Source organism: Gopherus evgoodei, chromosome 4 (genome assembly GCF_007399415.2).
Source record: "Gopherus evgoodei ecotype Sinaloan lineage chromosome 4, rGopEvg1_v1.p, whole genome shotgun sequence".
NCBI lineage: Eukaryota > Metazoa > Chordata > Testudines > Testudinidae > Gopherus > Gopherus evgoodei.
The window spans coordinates 71,134,733-71,151,035 of NC_044325.1; the positions used below are offsets into that span (position 1 = coordinate 71,134,733).

General features: G+C 45.2%; 1 protein-coding gene across 2 annotated transcripts in view; it reads right to left on the reverse strand.

The window, feature by feature from the left end:
• The window catches only part of PLEKHD1 (pleckstrin homology and coiled-coil domain containing D1), a 63,849-nt gene that overhangs the window by 26,292 nt on the left and 21,254 nt on the right, over positions 1–16,303 (reverse strand). For both annotated transcript variants that reach the window (XM_030559701.1, XM_030559700.1), the window contains exons 2-5: positions 14,190–14,283; positions 13,173–13,262; positions 12,763–12,839; positions 2,697–2,788 (exon numbers count right to left, since the gene is read on the reverse strand). In XM_030559701.1, the coding sequence (XP_030415561.1) occupies positions 2,697–2,788; positions 12,763–12,839; positions 13,173–13,262; positions 14,190–14,283 (353 nt within the window). The remainder of the gene's footprint in view (positions 1–2,696; positions 2,789–12,762; positions 12,840–13,172; positions 13,263–14,189; positions 14,284–16,303) is intronic.

Genomic DNA, 16,303 nt, shown 5'->3' on the forward strand with positions numbered 1-16,303 from the left:
ATAATATTACTCTATTCTTTCTGAGAACCTCTACTTCTCTCCTTCCTCCCTCCTGTTCCCTCTCTCCTGTCCAAACACCCAGACCCTTCCACTATCTCCCTGTGAGCGCTGGAAGATGCTGCCAAAACCACGGCTCCCCACCCAGGCTGTAAGCTGGAGAACCTAGACTGCCTGCCCCATGTGCTACACTGCTGGCACTGTGTCAGTTCTTCCCTTTCTTCCAACTCCTGCCCCTGTCTTGGGAGGATCAGGTCCTGCAGGGACTGACCTTCTGATGCAATCCACCAATCCCTGTGGTTCCCAGCCTGAGGGCAGGACTGGGCACCAGTGGGGAGGGTTGGAGATGGATGGTCACTCCAGAGGGGGGCGGGGGGAGTACAGACACTCCCAATAGAAGGGAGACAGAGCAGTACGTATGCCTCCCAGAGTCTTGACCTGATCTCCCAGTGGCCAGAAACTCTCCTGTCCTCAAAGCCCTATCCATTGGAGAGACACAGAGCTCTGACCAGGATGCTAATAATAAGACAGAAACCTCAGCAGTTATATTGGAACAAAGCAAAACAAAGCAAAAGCTGTCAAATAAAAGTGGCCAGGCATGACAGTACTGAATAGTCACTTTGAACAGCCTGCTATGGGTCAAAGATCCCTGTATATATATAGCTGCTAATTAGCGGGGAAGATGTCCTCCCCCCTCCCACAACATATGACTACAACCTGGGAAAGGACTAACAGTTCTTACGCTGTCCTGGGGGTTATTGTTTGACCACTAATAGTGAAAACCTGCTAACCTATGACATGCAGGGGCGAGCGACAGGTCTTCCCACTAAGATCCCGTTATGTTCTTAGAGGGAGAATCTCTCTCATATCTACGACATTCTGCTAGGGTTGCAATCCCACAAAGCTGCATAGTGTTCTGCAGCCTCCCTATTGAAATTGGCAATGGTATTATACCACCTAAAGTGGGATGGGGAGGGAATTGGGAGACCATGATGCAGGTGTCTGGAAACATTCTGGAGAAAGAGGGTTTGGTTGAGAGAAGCCTCCCATAGATCAGTCCCAGATCAGTCCATGGAGGGTTGGCGAGCAAAGCCAGGGATTAGAGCAGGGGAACAGGAATCCGGTGCGCTGGGCTCTATTCCCAGCTCTGACACACTCACTGTGTCTCTATGGGCAAAGTCATCAGAGTTGTTTGAAAAATGGGGGGAAAAATGTGTTAACTAAAAGTAGTTAATAACTCCCTGTCAACACTGCTTCTGGTGCAGAGGGGCCAAAGAGAATTTTTTGCACCAATTTGTTTCATCAACACTTTAATTGAAAATATTATCAAACTAGGATGTAAATGAAAACGGTCAATAACAATTTCCATAACTTTTTAAAATAAAAATGACAATAAAGGTGTTGATAAAAATATCACTCCAAAATGTATGAACAAGATTTGAAATACACACCAGCTTTTCATGGAAAAAATCTTGAAGCCCACAGGACAATTTTAGACAAAGTTTTCTTCCAAAACATTTTGACCAGCTCTACAAGTTATCCTCTCTGGATCTCTGTTTATCCCTTTGAAAAATGGGGATAGTATTACTCACTTGTGGGTTGGGAGGCTTAATTCATTCATTATAAATAAATAAAATGTTTATAAATGGCTTTGAGATCTTCAGATTGAAAGTGCTTGAGAGCTCTAAATTATTGTTACTACTATTAAATCCCAGGCAATGTACCAAGATCATCCTTGAGCACAGTGAATGCAATAATGTAAAACAGAAATATTTCTTCATCTTCAGATTTCCATAGAAAAATCAGAAAAATGTAGGGCTGAAAGTGATCTTGAGAGGTCATCAGGTCCAGTCCCTTGTACCGAAGCAGGACCAAGTAAACCTAGACCATCCCTGACAGATGTTTGTCCATCCTGTTCTTAGAAACCGCCAGTGATGGGGATTCCACAACCTCCCTTGGAAGCCTATTCCAGAGCTTAACAACCCGTATAGTTAACAAGTTGTTCTTAATATGTAAATATATTAAAGGATTATTAGCAGGAGTTGGACGACAGAGTGTAGCTCACAGCATTCATATTAATTATTATTTTACCAGGTGCCTTAGCTAAAGTGTAAGTCGTCTGAATTACCCAGAGAAGCCACTAATTATCTGAAAGGTACACATGCAGGAGCTGAGCCATTTGCCTGCCCACAAACCCATAATCTACCAGGCTAAAATTGCCATCATACATTGTCACCACTAACACGGAGGTGAATTTAGATGGAGATTGAGCAATGTGAGAATAAAACCTCTGATGGAAAAAAACAAGCACCCCAGAACTGTAGTCACCATAAGAAATGCCAGCCCTGAGAAATTAAAACTGGCACATGAGTATCTGTGTATGCTTGACATATAGCTGCCTGGTGCTAACTCCCAGAGTCAAGATGCTCAAACTGACTGGACACATGCATACTTTTAAGTACCTAAAATAAGTGTCCTGAACTCAACCCTAGTATTTGCTTTTATTTTCATCTCCCTTGATAGCTGAACAGAAATGGCTGATTTTTTTAATCAATCAGTCATAAAAGCCTGCAGCTGATCAGACTTGACCTCACCAGCAGTTACAGGAAGTGGAGACTGGGTTGCTATTCAGGATTCTGTGGCCCTTGGGCACCCCTGAATCTAAAGAGTCCCCAGTACAAAAAGCTGCTCAAGCCAACCTAAATACTCCTGCTTCTCCTTGGCCAGCTGGAGCCCCTGAGCTTCCAGGCTCTCAATCATGGCTTCTCCCAGTTGAGCATTCCTCCAGGTCCTAAAGAGAGAATGAACAGAAATAAAGAGAATTGGGAAGGACGCAGGACTGGGAGTTATTGAGTGAGGAGGGAAACTTAGGCTTAAATTGTACCTACAACTTCAAACAGAGTCCCATGCATTTGATGAATTCTCTTTTTTTTAAATAAATTATTATTTCTGCTAAAATGAGTTGTAAAATTTCCTGGTATACAATCAATAGAGAGAGATTTCCCCAGGTACCTGGTAGTAGGATGTGCACTGGGCCTGTCAAATTGATCCTGATGGATTGGTAAAGCACTGATTAATAGATGAGGATGACCACCAATGACATTGTACTACCTGTCTAAGACCCATCCCCTTCCAGCCACTTGTACCTCCCCTGGCTCCACCCCTTTCCAACGCTTTGCCCCACCACTGCCAATTTCCATTTGGGCATTAACCTGTCCCCAGCTCCTCCCTTTCTGATTTTTGTCCTCATCCCTTCTGGTATCCCATGACCAAATGGAAATCCCTTCCTGCTGGACAATTAGCCAGTAGGATTTGATGTATGTCCTGGAGCCCCAAGCCCATGGTTGTTATTAGCACTACCTCTAGAAACAACGAAGAGCTATAACTAAACATCAGAAGAAAAGCTAAAATGTAAAGAGAGAAGGGGGTGCATTATAACAATACTTTGCATGCAGTATCTGCCAGACGATCTCAAAGTGCTTTGCAAACATTATTAAATAAAACCACACTACCCTCCTGGTATGCATCACTGGCCACATTTTAAAGACACAGTAGGCTATGGTACAGAGGTTAAATAACAATCCCAAGGACTCATACTAAATCAAAGGCAGAGCTCCAGCTTCTCAGTCCTCTGCTTCAACCACTAGAAAACACAGCCTTTTTTATACTTAAAATGCAGACCAGTTAATTATATGCACATATGAATAGCCTGCCACATTTAGGAATTTCTCAGTTCTTTACCATCCCTACAAACCCATTGTGAAAATCTGGATCCAGACACACCAGTGGGAGAATAGGGGATCTGAACTCCAAAAATAATCAATTAAATCAACTGCTCGTATACAATATTATTGTACTATAGAAGTGTATTGAGTAAAGTATCATAAAAACTGGTCACGTTAGTCATGAATATCATTGTGTGATGCGTGTACAGATGGTGTGCAAAGAGTTATGTGAAGTGTTCTAGAAATATATTCCTACAGTGTGTTCTGGGGGCAGATGTGATAAACAAGTTTGCCCCAGGCCAAGTAATGTTGTTTTTCCTGTTGTCCTGTGTCTCCAGTGTAAACTGAGCAAGGTGATGCCAAAGACAATGGAAGGTTATTTGCATCTGAGTCCACAGGAAAAGCAAATTGAGAGAAGAGTGAGGCAGTTAGGATGGCATCAGCTTCCTTGTGCACAAGCAGCATGAGAGAAAAAACTTTACCTGGGGATACACTTCAGAAGAACACATTTCAAAGGTTCATTGGACTGTGAAAAGAGGAGAGAGAACTTCTTAGTGATCCCTCCCTTAAGGAACAAAGGGGACACCACCCTCTGATTCTGTGAACACTGGAGCCTCCTACTGGAAGCGCTGGAGATGCTGTTTGTTTGACGTAAGCGAGAAAGCTGTTTAGGCAAAGATTGTAGCTTGTGAAAGTTAAGTCTTGGAAATGAAAAATGTGTTTTGTTTTGCTCATAACCAGACCTGCCTCTTGTTCTCTTGCTTAGGGCTGGTCCACACTATGGGGGGGAAATCAATCTTAGATACGCAACTTCAACTACGTGAATAACATAGCTGAAGTCGAATATCTAAGATCGGATTACTCACCCATCCACACCGCGCGGGATCGATGTTCGCGGCTCTCCCTGTCGATTCCGGAACTCCATTGGGGTTGATGGAGTTCCGGAATCGATATAAGCGCGCTCGGGGATCGATATATGGCGTCTAGATTAGACGCCATATATCGATCCCCAAGCAATCGATTTTAACCCGCCGATACGGCGGGTAGTCTGGATGTGGCCTAATAGTATGACTGAAATCTGTTCTTGATTAATAAACTTATTCTGAGTTTTACTGAAATGCATCTCAGTGCTGTTGTATTGAAATGAAGAGCGAGTCCCTCAGCTAATCTAACTGTACTGTCACTTTGGGGGCAGAGAAGTTATTTTCTGAGAGTGTCCAGTGAGAGGGACTGGATGCTTCAAAGAGACATCTCTGGGGAACTGGTGTTCACTGATTGGTACCTGCAAAGCAAGGTCACACTGGCAGAGTCTTGAGGAATTTGCTGGAGTGGCAGGTGGACCAGTGTGGCAGGGAACTGACATACAATTTAAGCTCCAGCAAAGCTCTCCCTTGCTGACGCAGAGCAGTAACAGTGGCTATGATGCTGGGCTCCCTGAAGAAAGTGTCAAACCCATATAAAAGACTGATGAATTTTTTTTTCTTGGGGAAAGATTAAGATTTATAAATATTGGGTGCAAACAGGACTTTCTAGATTGGGGCAGTTTTTTCCCCCCTCCCAACTATGACTAGCTGTTTGGGCACATAGTTTGTGGAAAGATTTGTTAAAAAGGTAACCAAACAGCTTTCTATAGAACAACTTCAATGAAACCTATATTTTGTCTCTTATAAAGTTCAATTGATGTATTAATCCACTTTTCCCAGAGGTCGGACAGCTCATTGTTCTAACAGCAAATTAGAAGAGAATTAGTAAAAATGTATGGTTTTGTCTATTATTTGCACACAATTGGATTTCTTTTAATCTAATGTGCATCCATGATATTTTCTAAAATGCTGAGAACTTAGAAGAAAATGAATAAAAATGTACAGTTTCAGCATCCATTTATGTGCAAAATATGTCAATGTGTGCACATGTGACCCAAGAACACTTTAATGCCAGCAAGGGTTACGGAATGTCCTGCTTCTGGTCTGTACATTCTGGTTCACCAAAGAATATCATGTGAGGTCACACTAATCATGAATGTCATTGTGAAATGCATGTGCCGATACTACGTAAGGAGTTATGTATGTATACTGAAAATACGTTCTTAGATACTGTATCAAGGGGATTCACCAGCAGAAACAGCGTTTCTGTCAGACAAGGTGTTTATTCACTGCTCTTTCTGTCAGATGTAAATTAAGCATTGCAAGCAAACACAATAAATGTCCATTTACATCAACAAAAGCATGGGAAGTCAACAGGGAAAGAGCATGCAGGAAAAACAAGCCACAGCTGGCTATACTGTCTCTGAGTACAGACAATGCACTTTGGGGAGTATAAATAGAAGTCAAAGACGACATCATCTTATCCTGCACCTAGAATTAAACAGACAACTTGTTCACAGTTATGAAAACAGGATCTCATCCAACCTTGGTAGAAACACTGCAGAGAACCATGGGGATGAGATAAACTTCTTTAGACCTGTTAGTTAAGTTTAGTCTCTAGAAAGCATGTTATGATTTTGTTTTGTATCTAACCATTTGTTTCCAATATTCTTACTCACTATCATTTGAATCTTGAATATTTGATAATAAACTTATTCTTGTTTTCACTATAGAGATATCTCAGTGCTGTGGTATTGTACAAGGAGCAGATTCTGAGTTGAATCATTCAAGCTGGTGTGTACTGTTCCCTTGGGGACAGCAGACCGGGTATTACTAGGATGGTTGGGTGGGTAAGAGGTTGAACACTGCAGGGGAATGCTTCAAAAGGGTTTGGGGACTGGGATATACCAGTTGTTAACCCACAAGGCAAAGCATGCGCTGGCATAGCCCAGAGGAGATTATTTGGGTGGCTAACAGGCTGAAGAAGTCAGGGAGCTGACAGCAGTTAAGCACAAGCAGGTCTCCCTCAGGCTGAAAGCTGGTGGGGGGAGGGTAACAAGATAACTCTCAGTCTTGGGTGCCCAGAGACCCTTTTTGTGTCTGTCTGTCTGTGTGTATGTGAGTGAGAGAGAGAGCGCACATGTGAGAGAGATGTGCACATGGGGTGTGGGTATTTTCTAAAATGCTGAGACACTGGATGACCTCATTGAAGTCACTGGCAAAACTCCCATTTTCTTCAATGGAGGCCAGGATTTCATACGCTATGTTATACTAATGGCTTGAAAATGATTAAAGCATTTAGGATGTCTGTTTATTTTGGTTAATTTTTCACAAATACTGCCCTGAGATTGTATCACAGGAGATGACAATCTTAAACCCATTGAAGCTGAACTTAAAAGCAGATGGGTCTCCCATGTCTGTATAGTCTGGCTCATATTTCAGAAGTAATCAACATGTTTCTTTTACGTGTATTATAAACAAAAGCTTATGACTAGTGGCCCAGTTGCCTTGAAAGTTCAACCAGAAACCAACTATGTATTTCTCAAAGAACTTTCCTTAGGACTTTGGGACACTAAATAATTGATATCTAAAGTTCAACTGTAGCTGGCAGGAGGGTAACCAGACAGCAAAAGTGAAAAATTGGGACGGGGGTGGGGAGTAATAGGAGCCTATATAAGAAAGAGACCCCAAAATTGGGACTGTCCCTATAAAATCGGGACATCTGGTCACCCTAGCTGGCAGACAACTGAGAACCTCTGTTGGTATTTTCAATATGTGCTTGTGTGGGTGAGTTGTTTTCCATCAAATATTATGTCAACTAGTATGAATGCATGTTTAGCTGGTTTAGGGGTTGTTTGCTTATGCATTTAAAAATGAGTTACATTAGACTATTTTCATAAGGGGAAAGAACTCCTGTGCACTTTGTGGTATCACCGTCAGTTACACAAATCTTGGCTTTTATAGAATTTTGGCCCTGCTCCAACAAAGAACTTAATGACATGCTGAACATTAAGCTCACACTTAAGTCCATCCCTATTTAAACACATATGCAAAGGACCCAGCTACGAAGGGAGATCATCTGAACTGGAATCACGTGCCATGTTATGACCCTTGCCTATTGATTAATCTCATTTATTCATGCAAATTGATTTGATAGGTATATGCATTCCCGACTACTGTAATGGACTAGCCCAGGGGTCGGCAACCTTTCAGAAGTGCTGTGCCGAGTCTTCATTTATTCACTCTAATTTAAGGTTTCACGTGCCAGTAAAACATTTTAACGTTTTTAGAAGGTCTCTCTCTATAAGTCTATAAACTATTGTTGTATGTAAATTAAACAAGTTTTTTAAAATGTTTAAGAAGCTTCATTTAAAATTAAATTAAAATGCAGATCTTATCAGTTTGGTGCAGTGGTTCTTAACCTGGGGTGCATGCACCCCCTGGGGCAGTGCTGGTGCAAGGATATTTTGAGCCCTAGGTAAAACTTCCACCTTGCACCCGCCCCCACCCTGCACATCGGTTCATTGAGGGGCAAATCCCAACGAGCCTTTATAGACCCCAGGGGCCAGCCATGCCCAGGGGCTACTCCCCAGACCAGGTTCCCCCCTCACCACCCACTTAACTCCCCTAGAGAGTGCACAGCCCCCCCTGTGAGCCCTCCCCACCCCACCCCACCCTGAGTCCACTCACTGGCTTTGCCAGGCTTGGGCCATGCAGCAGCTCAGCAGGAAGGAGCCACCTTCTGGAGGCACCAGAGAGCCAGAGCATCCCGCTTGCGGCAGCAGCGAGCCCCAGCCATGGAGGAGCCGGCACAGTGCAGGGTGGCAGCAGCCCTGCAAAGGCGGTGGCACCACTAGCTTGGAGCAGCTGTGCCCCCTCCCCCTCCTGCCCAGGCTGCGGTCTGGTGCCCCCCCGGGGGCTCCTGCAGGCTGCAGTGGATGTATGTGGATGCCAGCCCCCATGTACCCCCTGGCTTCTCCCTCGCCTAGGGTTATCATATTTCAACAATCGAAAAAGAGGGGAGAGCCCTGCCCTAGCCCCGCCCCCATCCACTCCCTCCCACTTCCCACCCTGATTGCCCGGTCAGAACCCCCAACCCCCACCGCTCCTTGTCCCCTGACTGCCCCTTCCTGAGATACCCCCCACCCTAACTGCCCCCCTAGGACCCTACCCCTTACCTGTCCCCTGACTTCCCCAACCCTTATCCATACCCCTGCCCCTGGACAGACCCCCGGGGGACTCCCACGCCCCATCTAACCACTCCCCACCCCTTGACAGGACTCCCAGAATTCCCAACCCATCCAACCCTCCCCCTGCTCCCTGATTGCCCCCTGGGCTCCCTTTATCAGGCCCATGCTGGTCAGATGCTGGCTCCACGTGGAGGCAAAACTCTACATGGAGTGCTGAGGTAGTGGGAGAGGGGGAGCTGCAGGAGGGGAAGCGGTGGCGGCAGTTCACACTCCCGGGAGCCGCAGAACCCGAGTGCGGTGAGTAGGGAGCTGGGGGGCACGCCTGCTGCTGGTCTGGGGCCCCAGCTGCCGGCCTCGCTCAACCTCTGCCTGCCTGGGGTTCCATTCACTCAGCCAGCAGCACTTAGTGGGGCCAACAGCTGGGACGCCGGCTGGCAGCCGCGTGCCTGGCAAAATCAGCTCGCGTGCCAAAGGTGGCATGCGTGCCGTAGGTTGCCGACCCCTGGACTACCCCATTGTTGCTCCAAATCAGTGGCAGATTCTTTAGCTACCCTATAGATGCTAGATGGCCAGTGGTGGAACCCAGAATAGATCCATGAAAATCTGCTGCTGCCGATTGGAAAGTGAAAGGGCTACACACCAAATTGTAGCAGGAATAAATTATTCAGAGGGAGACAGCCCCAATAAGGTACCCAACGCCCACTGAAAATCAGTCGGAGTTGAGAGCCTAACCACCCTTCATGCCTTTGAAAATCTCACCCTTATCTGTTGATCTTACAAAGGCTTGCCTGCTATATGATGATAACGTGTGATCCCAGCCTGCAAAGTCAGCCGCTTTAGAACTAGCCTAGCTATTAGTCACAGTTGACCGTAGACACACCCAACTACTGGCGGTCGGTATATTTTTTGCTGAAACAGGTATTAATTAATGAACACTTTTGTGACTTTTCTCTATTTTCTGACCAGATCTACTTCTAACCAACCCAAGAGAACACAGCAAAAGCAGCTCCAAAAATAATATGTATCATCCTAGTATCATGGGTATATGGCCCCCACTCTCCAGACTGGTGGAGTCCTCTGAATGCCTGTCAGAGCTAGTAGATCCCTGTCCTGTTTGCACCACTTCACACTCAAAAGCTTTCAAGGCCTTTCGTGCACTGAGGCTGCTGTCCTTCTGGCCACCACAGAGTGGGGGGAGGCTTCCCTTTGAGAAGCCATAAACTCTAGTCCTTAATGAATCAGAGGGCTTTGGGCTTAGTCATTAAGCTAGGGAATGAAAGCTCAGGACCGGAAATCAGTTCAAACACCCCCAGATGACAGCGCATTTTCACTGAGCCACCAGACTAGCCCACTTTCTGATATTTTAAGTGCTCTATACCCCCCTACATTTGCTCCAGATTTAAGGAAACAGTACACATATTCTCACACTGTACAAACAAAGGAGTCCGGGGAGAGGATGTTACCCCACACCAGTCTCATTCTTTCCTATGTTCCTTCCTTATTTATTGTAACCCTGGTCTATCCATGCTCCCTTACATTATTCTTATGAAGTGATAGACTGCAATGATAACCAAGTATAAACCCTAAAGTTCAATAAGCAGCATGCTTTTCCTTTAGGAACAAAAGGGCACTCAAATGTGGTGCCTAAATGACTTGAACAGCGTCCTTTTAACTTTCCCTTTCATCACTGCTCAATTTACTGGCCAGTCTGCACTTTTTTCGCTGTTGCTCAGCTCCACTCCCAACCTTGCTAACACACGTCACTTTATCTCCACTCTCCTTCACACCACAGTCATTGAAAGCGATTAGGTGAATCTGGAGCCAATCATTCCTGCAGCAGTGGTGCATGGGGAGGCAAGACAGATGCCACAAGCCTGTTTTCATCCAGCATAGCGGGTTACGCTGCTGCACTGCTAGAAACGTGCCAGCAGCCGTATCAGCTTCTGCATCAAGCACAGGGGGTTGGAGGAACAGAGTCGGGGCCTAGAACATGGCTGGTTCTAGGCAGGGGATGAAGCTGATAGCACACAGGGCCTTATGCTTTTGGGAGCCCTCTCTTTGTTCGTGCCCCTCCCAGCCTGAGCCCACAGCCACCCCTACCATGTTCCCACCTCCACTCTGAAAGGTTCCCACCTGTCTCCAAAGCAAGAAAAGTCCCAGGGCTAAATTCAACATTGATGTAAATGAGAGCAGCTCTATGGACTTCAATGACAATCCTTCTATTTACACTAGGGCTGAATTTGGTCCCCTCATCCTCTCCAGCAGCCAAACCCTTCCACCCCCAGGCATACTAGGTAGGTCACAGAGCTCTGTCTCAGGCATGGCATATCTTGCACCTTGTCCTGCCAAACCCGGCTCATCTCTGGTCAGTACATACAGGGCTCAAACCCCTTGCCTACACTAGCACTCCTGTTAAAGTATCCCTTCCATTTCCCTGTCCATGGTGCTGCTCTCATGGAGTATTAACCCCTGTGTCATCTACATCTGAGCTGAGTGGTGTTAGAAAACCAGGAGAGAAAAACCTCAATCGACACCAGCATCCCAGCTGTGGCTAGCACAAGGGGACCCGGGTGTGGACTGTGGAACAGAAATGATGGTGGAGAGTAGATAAAGCCAAAGAGAATCATACAAATTGGCCTCTCCTCTCGTCTTGTGCATGAGATCTCATGGATGGTGGGCAGGACTGAGCTCTGAGTGGGGTGTCAGGCTAGGGCTGAGTTGGGCACATGCCCCGTGCAGCCCTGGGTGGGGTGCTTTGTAGTGTGGTTACCACTAATAAAAAGTGAGCCTTTATAGCACTTTTCACCTGACTGTGATATTCCCCCCACACACACACACTTTCCTCTTCACAGAAATGAACATTCCCCATCTGCACATGCTGATACCCGAGGATTAACTCATTTGAAGGAGAAGTCTTTTTCTAGTGGGGCTCAAAGGAATAAGTCCAACATAATAGCTCTCTTAGGAAAAGCTGCAAAGCGCTCTTTCCTCTAAGTAAGTTAGCTGATTACCAGGCTCCAGAGGTTCTGAAAGTTCCCATGTGCTCTGGGAGAATCCCCATCACTCAGCTCCCTTCCTAGCCCCTGCCTTTTGATATTGCTGCTAAGACCTAAGAGGAGCACATTGGTGTTAGAGCCAGCTGCTTACTTCCTCTGCAGGCATTTAGCAGTGAGAACATGCTAGGACTGGTACTCTCTGAACCTTAAATCTTTCAGAGGTTCCAGCCATATAAAAAACCAAACATACAGATGCTTACAGCAACAGAACGCTGTAGAAGTGGGCTGGAAATCCCACAATAACAGACTCTCTCAGGGGATTTACTTTACTTACTTATTTTCAGAGCTAAATACACCTCCCTCTGCACAGCCTGAGCCTAATGGGATCTGGGCAAAAGGACTCCAAGGTCACAGAGCCATTCTACAGCTGCAATTGAAGCCTCAGGGTTGAAGTAGCCCTTGTAACACCTGTGCTCCATCTCCACAGGATAGTTTGACTGGTACATCTAGAGAGTCATGATTTCACCCCAGCTCTCCTTCATTCTGCCCCCATCTCACCCAAAAGTTCTTCTCCCTGAGACACAGGGAGCTTCTGTGAAACATAACCCCAGAGCAGGAGCTTGCTCCCCACACACAGTGGAATTGCACTGTTTCCATGAAGTCCAAGGACCTCCACACCAGAGGAGAAGGAGCAGGACAGCAGAGGCCATATGGTATTTTATCACTCCCAGTCCTGACCACAACCAGGGGTATATTAGCAACACAGTGAAACATTAGTAGGATGGAGGATACTTTGTTTGAACTTTGAAACGTTTTGGTGTCTGCTGGGAGCAGAAAGCGAGGAGGTAAAAAGGATTTGACTAGCCATGGAGGAGCGTCTCAGTTCTTCCACACGGTCACTCTTGTTGGGTCTTGTTCTCCTTAAATCCCCAGCACCTCCCACAATGCTTCAAAGAGAAGAAAATAATGGAAATATATCTCCGGTGCTTACACTTTTCCAGACTCCTGCAGCATCTCCAGCCACTGAGCCTGCTCAAATTCTGACTCCGCTGCCAGCACAATGTTACCCTGGAAAAGAAGAATCAAATGAGAATTGCTGATGTGAGCCATGCAGACATGCCCACCATCATGCACAAACAACCCCCATCCCTATTCCGGTTCCTAGTGAACTCAGGTATCCATAATACAGGAACTGCCACCACTGCAACTGGCACTAACTAGTTTCCTCCTGGTAGCCTGTTTTGCTGCTTTGGTGCCATGGAGACTGTCTGCGGGGTGTTGAGGCACACTGGGCGGGCAGTGGGCCATGGAGGGGAGGGTTGCAAAACAAAGGACAGTAATATCCAAGGCTGTCAGTCCAGCACCACGTTCATTGGCTTGAAAAGAGAAAAGTTCACGCACGTGAAAGTCCTCATGGGAGATCTTCATGGCAAAAGGCATGTTGGGCTCTTCTTTAGCTTCCACAATGCAGCCTGCCAGAGGTATGACTCCCTAGCGATGAACCAGAGAATTTAAATCAGTCAGTAAAACTTCACTGAGCAGCTACGAGGCATAACCATAAGCAATTCACATCAGGAACTGGACACTGATTCCTAGCCCTAGTTTTTGCTGCTGGCTCTTCCCCTGTGCTGGAAGCATCATGAAGGCAGTATGCTGAGGTCCTGAGAAGCAAAAGTGCCTCACATCACCAAGGGTAACTCCCTGAAGCCGACTAAACAGAGGTGTTAACTGATATCAACGAGAGTCTCATCCTGTCCATCTGAGCTGGGAGATTGGTGGCTAGGATACACAGGCAATGGGGAACAGAAGCTGTTTTATCAGCGATGTGCAGATCTTCCCAATAGTCTAAAAGTTCTACCCAAGTGCACAAAGACAAGAGCTAAAGTGAAGAGGGAGTGTTCTCATGTGTAGCTCCCCCCCCACTTCATTTCCCTACGTGGTTCTGTTTCCCAAGTAAATAATGTGCCCAGGGAGCTGAAAGATCCTGAGTCCTCTTCCCTACTGTGCAGGTGTGCGGTTTAGTGGGCTTCTAAGGGTATCCATGTATGTGACTATGGATTAATTACAATTAGTGATGCAGAGTAAAGCAATAAACCCCCTGATTAGCAGGCTAGCCTTGCAGTGGCTATTCAAGTGACTGCAGGATCGATGGTATGAGTAGGAAATTGTTAAAACAAGGCAGGGTATAAATCCAGTATCATGATGTTAGATTTATACCCTGCTAAGCAGCTGGTGTGGTAGCGGGGAACCTGAATTAATTTCAGTTTTCAGAAGAGGTTAATCCATATCCCCACACTTCTTGGAGCCTCCTCTGGATCTAATTACAAGGCTGGAGTCAGAGAAGCTGCCTGTTTTGCTCTCCAGATACCTGCGAGAGGCCAAGTGGAGTCAGAGAGGGAATAGCTGGGGGGTGCTCACCTTGGGATGGATATTGAAGTACTTATTGCTTTCAAAGCTCTTCTTTTCACTCTCCGAATAGTAAAGCAGAAAACTCTCCTTGATGATGAAGAACCTGAAAGGGGGAAAGAGAAGGAAAGGAATAAACTCTTACTAATATTTATCCTTTAAAAAGCACTTACTTCATCAGAGCACTGAATGAACATTTACATAATAACTCAACCTAATTTACCCTACAACAACTCTCTGAGCTGGGAGGTTTTATTATTCCCATTCTATACATGGAATAACCTAGGCAAAGAGAGGTTAAGTGACTTGCTCCAGGTCACTAGGCGACTCAAACTTATGCTTGGCGTAAGTGGGTGGACCACTGTCACAGACAATAGAGTTGTAGCAGCGTTTGCCAGTGGTGAAGTTGGCCCAGTGAATCAGCGTTAGCAGTGGGATTAGAACTTCAAAATTTCTTGTGCCTTGTCCTGTGTTCACTTCACTAAAGACTGGAAGACAGTTTCCCAGGAATTACTAAACAAAGATCCCAGCAAAGTCGTCATTCTTTGGCATCTGGAACTACAAAGGAAATACATAATTTAGAGAATTTTATCACATTAACTCTTTCTTGCCCTGTTTGGTTAGGTTTAGCTATACCCAGATGAACACAGTATGATAGGTGCAAAACATCACAGCTTCTGTAAAAGGAAAAATCAGACCTCCCTGATCTATTAGAATTCTTTGAGCATTGCCTCAAAATTGTGAATGAAGATGCACCAGTTGTAATGTTTTTGGACTTTCAAAATGCTGTTGACAAAAGCCTCCCTCTGTTTAGGGATCCATGAGTTAAGAGATGAAGTACTGCAGTGTGCAGAAGTTGGCTAACAAACAACACACAAAGAGCAGAGTTAAATGGTCAATTTTCAATATGGTAAAAGACAGGCCCAACATGTCATACAGGGGAGAAATTATGATGATTTATACCAGCTGAGGATCTGTCTTAGGACTGGCGTTCTGCAGAACATTTATCAATAAGCTGCAAAAAGGGGGCGAACAGTGAAGTGGCAAAAATTTCAACACAACATTATGTAGATTAATCAAATCTAGAGAAAACTGTGAGGAACTTCCAAGGGACCTGTCAAAGTTAAGTGAAAAGACATCATGATAGCAGATGGAATCTGGTGTTGAAAAGCATGGTAAGCAATACTCATTGTAAGGAATAATTAATTTCCATACGAGGAGTTCAAATTTAAATGTAACTACTTAAGAAAGAGACTGGTAGAGGTGGTTGGGAGGGGAGTGGGGGAGTGTCACTGTGGATAGCTCCATAAAACCCTCTGATTAATGTGACGCAACAGTCATAACACAGCAATAGCAAAATCCCTAGTAGACTTAATGGAAGCTCTAGCTTTTTTCCTTTTGGGGTGGGGGGAGGGGAAATCCTCTCTGACCAGGTATTTTTTGTTTGTTTTATTCAGTGGGTTAGTTGATCTCTTTGTTACAGGGCTTTCTTTATGTTTAAATGTATTTTATTTCCTTTTAGCATTTTCGTTAACATATATAAAGAATGAGATAGACAATAATGCTGAAAGTATCAGGAGGCCCTTTTATGAAGCTCTGCTACATTGAATTCTCTTCTAGCTCGCATAGGACATAGCAGAAATAAAAGGAGCCCAGTGATGGAAGGCATGGAAAGATTGCCATGCAAAGAGCAGATTTAGGGGGGGCATGACAGAGGTTTAAAAAATAATTAGTAGCCCAAAGAAGGTAAGCCTTTCCTTATCCAAGAACCAGGGGATCCTTGATGAAAATGAAAGGCAACAAATTAAAACTGATAAGAGGGAATATGTTTTTACACAACACAAAACACACCTATGCAAGTCACTATACCAAGGTCTAGAGGCCAAGAGCTTAGTACAATTCAAAAAAGAGTTAAACAGGATAAAAAAAAATGAGAAGCACTATAACCCCTCATGCGTCAGGGCATAAACCACCCACTAAGAGCAGGGTCAAGAAGGAACTTCCACCTGTGTGGGCAGGGTAATCCCATAATTATTTTTATTAATAATAACGTTCATTATAGTAGTGCCTAAGAGCCATGGGGCCCCACTGTGCTAGGTGCTGTACAGACAGTCCCTGCCTTGAAG